The 10,899-nt window shown below is 33.9% G+C and overlaps 1 protein-coding gene across 1 annotated transcript; it reads left to right on the forward strand.

Moving 5' to 3' along the window:
• Nucleotides 1–543: 543 nt before the first annotated feature.
• On the forward strand, nt 544–8,925 carry fand (Pre-mRNA-splicing factor SYF1 fand). The gene is made up of 8 exons (XM_074184084.1): nt 544–823; nt 884–1,341; nt 1,672–2,267; nt 2,861–3,180; nt 5,306–5,683; nt 5,750–5,981; nt 6,859–7,115; nt 8,599–8,925. The coding sequence occupies exons 1-8, from the start codon at nt 788–790 to the stop codon at nt 8,821–8,823; spliced, it is 2,502 nt and encodes an 833-aa protein (XP_074040185.1). The 5' UTR covers nt 544–787; the 3' UTR covers nt 8,824–8,925.
• Nucleotides 8,926–10,899: the final 1,974 nt, after the last annotated feature.

A 10,899-nucleotide genomic window follows, 5' to 3' on the forward strand; every position in this document is an offset into this window, starting at 1 on the left:
CCTCAGATTGTATTGATGTTGTTAATGAAAGTTTAAGATTACATAAAATAACAAAAGTCACTTCTATTCATCCTCAGTGGACTTATTTATATCAGAGGATATAAAATGATTATATAATATAAGCATTATTCTATTATCGTAACTTTATTTTAATTTTCTATCTAATGAATTGGATTTAGAAAATAAAGTAATTTAATTTATTTCTTAAAAGCCAATTCATCATAGATAATAATAAATTGGCAACATAGTTGAATATTCTCTATTATTACTGCGAAAGTTGTTCAATTAGCAATATAAAAATTGAATGGAGTAAGATTCCCTTCACACTATAATTTTATATTTCACAGTGAGCCCACGTACTTTACTAGAACGTAAGAGTATGTATTTTTATTAGTGTATATCGCTGAGAGGTCATTTTTCTCAGTGAACCAGGTTGTTTATCACTCAAAATCTTCGGTTCGGAGTTGGGACACCGAACATCAAAGTATCCGACGTTAATGTCGCTTCTCTGTGGTAGGTATTCTCGGTTCGCGGTGCGGACAACTGTAGGACAGTTGAAAATATGTACACAGCTGATTTTTCAGAGTAGACTCGCGCAAAATTTTCCAAGCCTCAACTGTGCGACTGCTTTTTACTGTTCGGGAGTTCAGGGACCGTTCAGATAGCGAACCCGAATATGGCTCCTGAGAAATTCGTGGCTGGGTACATGTCTATGAACGCACTCAATTGAACGAGTTAACCTGAAAAATAGTTTCCTAAAAATAAACATAAAAAATAAATAAAAAATATGGTGCAACAATCCGAACACATAGAAATAAAATTCGTAAGTTAATGATTCTGGTCATTTAAGAAACCATTACTAATATTTTTTTTTAAATCTCAGAGTGATGATGACCTGCCTTATGAAGAAGAGATTCTTCGCAACCCGTATTCAGTCAAGCACTGGTTGCGATATGTTGAACACAAAAAGGCAGCTCCCAAAGGAGTCAACATCGTATACGAAAGAGCCCTGAGGCAACTGCCAGGTTCTTATAAGGTATGGTATAAATATCTACGAACTAGGAGAATGCAAGTCAAATCTCGGTGCATAATAGACCCCGAATATGAAGAGGTAAATAATGCATTCGAAAGGGCCCTAGTGTTCATGCACAAGATGCCTCGAATCTGGATGGACTACTGCACATTCCTTACCGATCAGTGTAAAATAACAAGAACCAGAAATGTGTTCGACAGAGCTTTGAGAGCGTTACCCGTAACACAACATAATAGGATTTGGCCTTTGTACTTGAAATTTGTAAAGCAGCATGATATTCCTGAGACTGCTGTCCGGGTATTCAGGAGGTATGTAATAGACCCTACTATAGTTTGTGGAAAATACTTTTGAGTTTTCAAATGTCAAACCCTGAATTTTATTCATCTTATTTAATTATTAGACATTTTTATTGTTATTTTGTATACAGTACATTAGGCGATGTAGTAGCCAAGAAGAGAAACAAAACAAAAATTCAATTTTTTAAAGAAAATTAATTCATTATGAAAATTTTTGCTTGTTAAAAACATGATTGTCAACCAAAATATAACAATATTGTATACAGGAACAGGTGTAGTGCATTTAATCACTGTAAAACTCTGTAAAAGCTGTCTAGCCTTCATTATAATTGTTATTATTAGGTACTGGAAACTGTGTCCAGAAAATGCTGAGGAATATGTGGACTACCTCACAGAAATAGGTCGGCTTGACGAAGCTGCCCAAGTATTGGCAAAAATTGTCAATGATGAAAATTTTGCTTCCCAGAAAGGAAAATCCAAGCATCAACTCTGGAACGAGCTTTGCGAACTCATATCAAAAAATCCTGACAAGATTCGTTCCTTAAATGTGGATGCTATCATCAGAGGAGGCCTGAGACGCTATACTGATCAACTGGGCCACCTCTGGAACTCCTTAGCAAACTACTATGTACGCAGTGGCCTATTCGAAAGAGCAAGAGATATTTATGAGGAAGCTATTCAAACAGTCACTACCGTTCGTGATTTCACCCAAGTTTTTGATTCTTACGCACAGTTTGAGGAATTGAGTCTCAGCAAGAAAATGGAAGAGGTTGCTAATCAGGCTAATCCTACAGAAGATGATGATACAGATCTGGAAATGAGGCTATCCAGGTTTGAAAATCTCATGGAAAGGAGATTACTGTTGCTTAACTCCGTACTTCTGAGACAGAACCCGCATAACGTCCAAGAATGGCATAAAAGGGTCCAACTGTATGAAGGTAAGTTCAAGGAAAACTATTTGTCTGCTGAAGTAGCAGACGAAATGTTTAGTACTAGAGTTCAACCAGTCTAGATTTTATTCTCTTCAATTATTTTTTAATCTGTCTCAAACACTTTTCCCACACCAGAACAAAAATAATGTCCTTTGAAGATCGTTTGGCTAACCAAGTTAACATGATCACACCCGAAGAAGCCATTGTATGGCGAAACACGTGTTACGTTTTTGTAAAATCGTTTAGTGAAAATCTCACAATGAAGTGTTTTTTGAATGCGTTAATAATAACAGTAATATCACGTAGATGTGGTGCCTCATTCTTTTCAAGTATTCCGCACTTATTTTGTTTCATGAAACTGAATATGTGAAACATGTTCTGTGTTGCTAATAAGTCCGCTTAGTTTGGCCAACATAATTTTATCCCAATCCTTACAGCTCGTTTCATAAATCCCAGACTTCATTTTCTGTTCTATTGTATTTCGTTTCTCTTTTTTTTTTTCTGGTGTGGGAGAAGAATTTTCAGTAAATTTTGTTTGGTATTTAATGTGTGTTAGTTTTTTTCGACTGTTCCTATGATAATTATTGATTTTTTTATAGATAAACCACTGGAAATAATCAACACTTACACAGAAGCAGTGCAAACTGTGGATCCAAAACTAGCTGTGGGTAAACTTCACACCTTATGGGTGGATTTCGCAAAATTCTATGAGAAAAACGGGCAGATTGATGATGCCAGGCTTATTTTCGAAAAGGCCACGCAAGTTCCATATGTGAAAGTAGATGATTTGGCGAATGTTTGGTGTGAATGGGCTGAAATGGAAATCCGAAATGAAAATTATGATGAAGCTTTGCAACTTATGCATAGAGCAACAGTTATGCCTAGTCGAAAAGTGGCCTATCATGATGACTCAGAAACGGTAAGTACAGAACAGAAAAGTTCATAATGAAAGTATGTACTGTCAAATATTCTTTGAAAGACATTTTTTTGTGAAGAAGTCAATGTTTCCAACTGTCTTTTGAGTGTTGAACCACTCACAATTTCAAAAAAAAGCTAATTCATTCATTCATAAATAATCATAGCAGCAATCATTTCATTTGAATTATACCAGACTATGAAAAATTATGAAAACAATATTCAGTTTTATAGATGTGTCTGTCATCTGCATATGAAATCATAATTTTAGTCCTAATATGTATAAGTCATTAATAAAAATTTAAAAAAATCAATGGTTTTAGAATCGAACCACATCATAAGGCAAATTATAATCCAATAAACAAATGTATGGAGATATGCAATTATGGAACTCACTTCATATTTATCAGAATTGTAGCCGGAAAATTATATATTCGAGTTATAGAAATTCACTACTTCAAAATATGTGAATGTTTATGTAAGAAACAATTCTCATCTTAGAAACTATAGTTTCTATAAATAATATTTTATACAAATTGCTAAAATGAATTTGTTTAAAAAAATTGGATGAGAAATTCACAAGCTTCTGAAAATTCTTGAATAAATAAATTTATGATCAGTCACTATTTAACAAGTAGTATATTATTTGACATTGTCTAAATTTTTCATATTGTTTGAATATTCTAGATTCAACATTTCATTAATAATAATAAGTATTTATTGTGTTATAAAATACAAAATTGCACATAAAAGGACCAAGTACATTCAAAATAATATCAACCAAATCCAAAAAACAGGGTAAAGTATATATATATATATATATATATATATATATATATATATATATATATATATATATATATATATATATATATATATATATATATATATATATATATATATAATTCAAACAAATTGACGGGATTCAAATCTGCTAAAATTAATTGAATTCAGCGACCCATTCAGAGTAGCCTCTTTGAGTTTTTTTTTTTAGAATAGGAACAGATAAATTACAATTCTCTGAAGGCGGATTATTCAGCAGATAAGATACTGAATCAGTGATACTGAATAAGAAAAGGATGCTTTGAAAAATGAGGAACGATGGACAGGAATAGAAAATCTATCATTTATGGTTCCTCACTAGCCAAGACAAGCAAAGTGAACAATACCTGTTTCATCCAATTACAAATGTGGCAATTTCCCATTATGGTGGGTGATATGTGCTTGAGGGGAACCGTTTTTATAAAATGAATGCATTGATTTTGCATTTTATTGCATTCTTGCATGCCCTTCTTGTGATAAATGAGGTCCATAAACTATGTCAGCATAGTTAGTATGCAAGAGGACAAGAGAGTTGCAGAGCATTTTTTTAGTGGTAGTGTCCAGACCCTGTTTGAAGGGGAATAGTTTTTTAAGGCTTAGGTATGTTCTCTTTGCGACGACACCTGATTGTTTGGTTAATTTTAGCTGCCGGTCAAAAATAACATCAAGACATTTAGCTTCAGAGACAGAAGGAATGGATTCTTTGTCAATACCTACAGTTGAAGGATGACCCAATAAGAATAGGCAAACATATGCAGATTAATGTAGGAATGTAGGCTTTCACGACTGTCGTCAATGTTTTGGTTGGTTTACGGTTTTTTGCCATGGTCTTCTTTGGTTACAATCTGCAAACATTCCAACTGCTACTGCGGCAGTCATCTTCAGTGGCGTGGTTGAAGTACTCTTATTGACGTATCAACTGAAACTTTTAATTGATACGTCACCAAAGTAGACCACGGCAAAAACCGGAAACCAACCAAAACATATACAGATTAGTCTTTCATCAATTGTTGCAATTCGGGTGTACGAAATGAGTGTTGTTAGGTGGTCATTTACGATGACAAATTGTGATCGGTTGAAGAGATAGGCTTTGAGCCAGTCTGAAATTTAACCATCAAACCCGTAGTAATGAAGTTGGGCGATTAGGCAGTCAAGGTTGACAGTATCAATGGTATTCGACATATCTTGTATCTGCAGAATTATTGATATTTGATATCAACTTCATATTTCATGTTGCGTTGCAAAAAAAAACATTTTGTTTCGTCAAACATATTTACAACTATATTTTTTGTTTCATCTCAATTCAGGTGCAAAGTAGGGTCTATAAATCGCTGAAAGTGTGGTCCATGTATGCTGATTTAGAAGAAAGTTTCGGTACATTCAAATCTTGCAAAGCTATCTATGATCGCATAATAGATTTGAAAATCGCCACACCTCAGATCATCATCAACTACGGATTATTTTTGGAAGAAAATAACTACTTTGAGGAAGCGTTCAGGGCTTACGAAAAAGGCATCTCTCTTTTCAAGTGGCCAAATGTTTACGACATTTGGAATACTTATCTCACCAAGTTCCTCAAACGATATGGAGGTACTAAACTTGAACGAGCCAGGGATCTTTTCGAGCAGTGTTTAGAGGGGTGTCCTCCTCAGTTCGCGAAACATCTCTACCTTCTCTACGCCAAGGTATTTAATTTAAAATTGTATTTGAAATGTTCAAATGTTGATTAATGGTTTACAATTTTTTACTAGCTGGAAGAAGAGCATGGAATGGCTAGACATGCGATGGCTGTTTACGAAAGGTCTACCAAAGCTGTGCCAGAAGGAGAAATGTTCGAAATATTCAATATATACATAAAGAGAGCGGCAGAAATCTATGGTATCCCAAAAACTAGGCAAATTTATGAAAAGGCGATTGAGGTGCTACCAGAAGATAAAACGAGGGATATGTGCATTAGGTTTGCTGATATGGAGACAAAATTAGGTGAGTAATTGTATAAATTCTATCAAAAGACATCGTTCATCAGTTTGCTTCCATTTAAATACTTAATGTATTCAAATAACACTTATTGCGAAACTTAACAGTTTACAAAACCGTGATCTATGTTTCACTATGCTTCTTCAGATTTGTTCAACATTTCTACACAACAGTATTGAAGTAGCTATTTTATAATAAAACACGTGTCATGGTTTTTGTAAACATTTGAGTTGAACGTTATAATGGATTTTCATCAAGTGTCAACCATTTCCAAAAACTTGATATATAGAAATCAAGAAATGTTTGGTTAGGAGTTATATAGACCATATTCAAATAAAATAGTGAGAAATTGATACAGATTTCAAACAGAATTTCCAATTGAAGTTTCAAACATTCAAGTGTACAAATTATGTCTTAATCAAATTGAGGCAGCTGCAGCACTATTCTGTGATTTCTCTAAGACTTTTACTGTGACAATCGCAGAATATTGCTGAATAAATTATTCCTTTCTAGTTTCAGAGGACTAGCCCTGGATTATCTTTCTGAAAGAAATGGAATTATCACGATAGTGAATGAAACATATAGCCTCTCTAAAATATGTGGGAAAATAATTCAGTGTTTGGCAAATGATTCAAAAAACACATGATGCTATTTCTTACCGTCTGCCATTTTTCATTTAGACAGAGATAATTCATATATAGTAAAGTAAACTTCAATGACTACACGTGCTAAATCATATGCTAAGCTTCTTGACTGAGCAGATTTTATAAATGAGGTGATTTTTACTATGTAAATTTGTAAGTTCTGTAATTATAAAGCAAATTAAACTTTTCATACTCTATTATGGAACGGAAGATAATCTAAGGTTTTTTCCATTTTCCAGGTGAAATAGACAGAGCGAGAGCTATCTATGCTCATTGCAGCCAAATTTGCGATCCGCGTATAACAAACGAATTCTGGCAGATTTGGAAGGAGTTCGAAGTACGACACGGCAACGAAGACACCATGCGCGAGATGCTGAGGATAAAGCGTAGTGTCCAGGCAATGTTCAACACCCAGGTTAACATGATGTCGGCGCAGATGCTGAGTACAGCTGCCAGTATGTCTGGGACTGTCGCAGATCTGGCACCTGGTGTCAAAGTAAGTAACGTGTTTGGATTGTGGTTCACTGCGTTCCTTGTTTGCTAGAGGCTAGATATTTCAGTGTTACATTACAACTCCAGAGAAATTATGACAAAAGTAGAATCCCAGCAAATCCTAGATCATGTTCATACAATAAACTTCAAACTTAAACACACCTCTGAGACAGTCCTTCAGTTAACTTTAACGAACACTTTCATTCCTCATGTACATTAGTGTTGAACAAAATCCTCATTATTGTGATTGTATACCATTTATTTGCTGATGATACATTATTATCTGTTAGTGACGAAAATCTAGTCAGCTTTGAATGAAAAAAAAAACCTACTTCAAAGCATCTCCTGCTGATATATGAGAAGGAACAAATTGAAGAGAAATATGTAGAAAAGCCAATGATTGATAGTGACAACTCCTTACAAATCTAGTGGTATCAATATTAATCAAATTAATATATTGGTAGAATCTGAAAGACTAGTATTTACCACATTTCACCAACCAAGTTGGCATCTTCGGGAGATGAAGTTTTCCCAGTTTTCTCCATCTCCTGAAGACGACAACATGGTTGGTGAAACATGCGTCGAAAAGAGTATTCCAGTTCTGGTGTTTGGAAAAAGTGCTGGTTTTGAATTTATTCTATGCCAGAGGTTCCAATTTAACCTTTCATTTGACAATCATCTAAAATTTCATGACCATTTTGATGATATAAAATTTGTTTTCTCGAGTATCACAGATACCAAGCTTTGAATAAAAATTACTTGTACATAATACCATAATCCAGACGCATTTTGATTATACTGCCACTGTATTCATTCGTTTGACCTGAAGAAACTAACAATTCTCCAAAGATATCATCACGATTTTGGTGTGATGAGAATTATTCTGAAATGTTACCGATATGTATCTATACAAGGTAAGCTATCTTGTTCAAAGTGGTTATCAGTTAGCAGTACACGCATGTGTATAGATCCATTGACCACACTGTTGTTGTAACGAATACATGTCCTGCTGAAAAGCTGGCTGCATCTCAGAAACCTTTGTTTGGTTCATTTTTCAAGAAATATTGTATGTGTTTTAAAGGCATTCAGTTAGGAGAAATAGCTCTAAAAGGATGTTATATAGTGAAATTTTCAAATATAACTTCATTTATACCAATTAGTAGTATGATACAAATTTTGAATATCAAAATTTTTCTAGAATAATCTCTCCAAAGAGTTTCTTTGTGTATTTGGATTTTAAACTTTCCACAATATGAAAAATAGATGAACCTAGATCAACAGTAAATTTGCTCAAGGGTAATAAATTGAAAACAGAAAAGTTGGTGCGTAATATAAACCTCAAAAAAATCCAATTAGTCAGTTGGAAAACGTGATTTATGTACTAAGTTTGTCTCCTCAGGTTTTGAGAATGGAAACGCTTTCGGATGGAAATCAGATCCTCTTATAGTGTTTTCGGAAAATGTACTCATTACTCCACTATTTTACAGGATGGAATGCGATTGCTGGAAGCCAAAGCAGTGGAAATGTCTGGAATAAACTTTGTCAGGGGAGAAACCCAGGGAGATAAAAAAGACAAAGTTGTCAATCCTGATGAGATTGATATCGATGATGAAGATGAAGAAGAGGAGATACCTGTGGAAAAACAAAGTATTCCCTCCGAGGTATTTGGAAGTTTGCGGGTGCAGGTACCTGTAGAGGAAGATGACCAGTGAGACTAGTGATTAGTTTTAATGCTTTATAAAGTTTAAGTTTACCTGTTTCATAAAAAAAATAATGATAAACGAATTTTTTTAATAAAACGATTATAACTTTTACTTCTAGTGTTTTTTTCAAGGACAAAAGACAAGCACTACAGGAAAATCCTTAAGGTGCTCTCAGAGCGGTACCTGTGCGAAAGTAGCAATTCACATTGGATTTGAATCGCTGGAGAATAAATCCATTTTGAAAGACAGCCACTTGCAGGGAACGTTATTTCTGTGAGATACATTACAAAAGAGTCATATAGTACCAATAATTTGCTACATCAAAATCAACATCATATCATAGGTGTTTAGATTCATCTTTACATATAAGACATTCGCAAATGTAGTGTGATGGAACAATTAAGATAAGTTCAGGAAAATCTTAGGTTCAGATCCTATAAGTTATCATAATAGTCCAGTCACTTGAGCATAAAAAAGGGGTTAACCTCGGAATGAGAGGTAATAACTAAATATTTATATATACCTTTATTAAGGCGTTCTAAAAGCTGTCTCAGATAATCTCGTGTCTGTACCGGAAATTATAAGAGGTCAAAGGTAAAAAAAACAGTTTTTCGCGGTTATCTCAGTTTCTATTGCTCCAATGATGTTAACAACTAGCATAAAAATTGTAATGCATAAAATTTATGATAAATTTTATTTGAACCTTTTCTCAATACACTCAATCGTTTTTGAAATAGAGGGCGGTAAACGCGCAGCGTGCGTACTGTAATCCAAGGTCAACCGTGAATATTACCTTCAATTTTGAATAATTTATCAATTGATATATTATATTTAACATTTTACAATTCACATATATTTTGCAATGTATCAATTTAATAATTCTTACCTACTTTGTACAATTAAAAACTCATTATCAAATAATTATTGTACATTTTAATGTATTGAAACTACATTTTAAATATAAAAGTTTTTAAATACTTATTTTTCTATCATGATTATAACTTGGTAGACGGATCTTTTCAATACAACCTTTTTCTGAATTGAAGGGGTTATATTTTTAGGAGTGATTAATTTTTTTGGGAAAGAAAGTTTTTGGCTTTCTACTACTCCATCTGATACAAAAAAAAGGGATGAGAGAATCTTCCAAAGAAAGGAAGAAAGTAATCAATTTGATTGAAACTCTATACATGAATGTGTAGATCATGCAAAGAAGTAACTTTCAGACACAAACTGAAAGAAAGTCCTCCTGAAACAGCTACTTTCATATAAACATTGAATTACACGAAAGAAAATAATTCTTTAGAAACAAATACTTCTATATGAACACTGAACTATACAGAAGATACTTTTCTCTACTCAGTTTGTATTTCAAACATTTGTTGTGGAATAAGAATCAGATATCATTCACATGAGTTCTACTTTGAATGAATCGTAATACATTGTACTCACATAGAACACTGTCACCCTCACTGGTATACACCGATGTTTCGCCTTAAGACACTTGCCCTAAGGCTCTTTTTCTATGACGTTTATACCTGAAATGAGAATTCAGAGACCCCTATATAATACGACCTTCTTCGTACATTATATAGTTAGTTCATGAGACAGATGTTCCCTAGTTAAAACTGTTTTTTTTTCGAGTAACTGCTTTCTATTCACTGAGTTTATTCTTGTTTCAGATCTTGGCAACGACAGACGTTTTTAAAATTATGGCTGATTTTGTGAGAAGCCACTTTCAGAAGGTGATTGTGTTAATGTAGTACGCGGCTTGAAAAGTTTAAAAACTGCTAGTATCGAGAGAAATGACGGTCACGTAAACTTCTTGAATATTTTAACTTCTGTCAATGTGCATATTGGGTGTCGAAAAGTGTATATCAGTAAAAATTCTATAGCGGCATCAAAGCGACGCTTGGAAGAAGATCAACTTTTACCATCACCCAGTTTACCTCGTAAACAAAGACATGAAGTGTTTGATTTCAAAAAAATGAGCTTATTTTGTGGCCAAGTAGCTGAAGCGGCAGCAGAGTCAAGAAAAAATGAAAAGTACCGACGCACGATTAGTAACGTTAGTACTCTACAATTTAA

Source organism: Leptinotarsa decemlineata, unplaced genomic scaffold, assembly GCF_025532065.1.
Source record: "Leptinotarsa decemlineata unplaced genomic scaffold, Ldec_3_MD MMD2_tig00026354_RagTag_RagTag, whole genome shotgun sequence".
In the NCBI taxonomy this organism is placed as follows: domain Eukaryota; kingdom Metazoa; phylum Arthropoda; class Insecta; order Coleoptera; family Chrysomelidae; genus Leptinotarsa; species Leptinotarsa decemlineata.

Bases quoted from the DNA above. Each gene is read 5' to 3' on its own strand.
- fand (XM_074184084.1), top strand. From the start codon at position 788: ATGGTGCAACAATCCGAACACATAGAAATAAAATTC. The intron at 5,684-5,749 runs GTATTTAATTTA...ATTTTTTACTAG, and splicing joins TCTACCTTCTCTACGCCAAG to CTGGAAGAAGAGCATGGAAT. The intron at 5,982-6,858 runs GTGAGTAATTGT...TCCATTTTCCAG, and splicing joins TGATATGGAGACAAAATTAG to GTGAAATAGACAGAGCGAGA.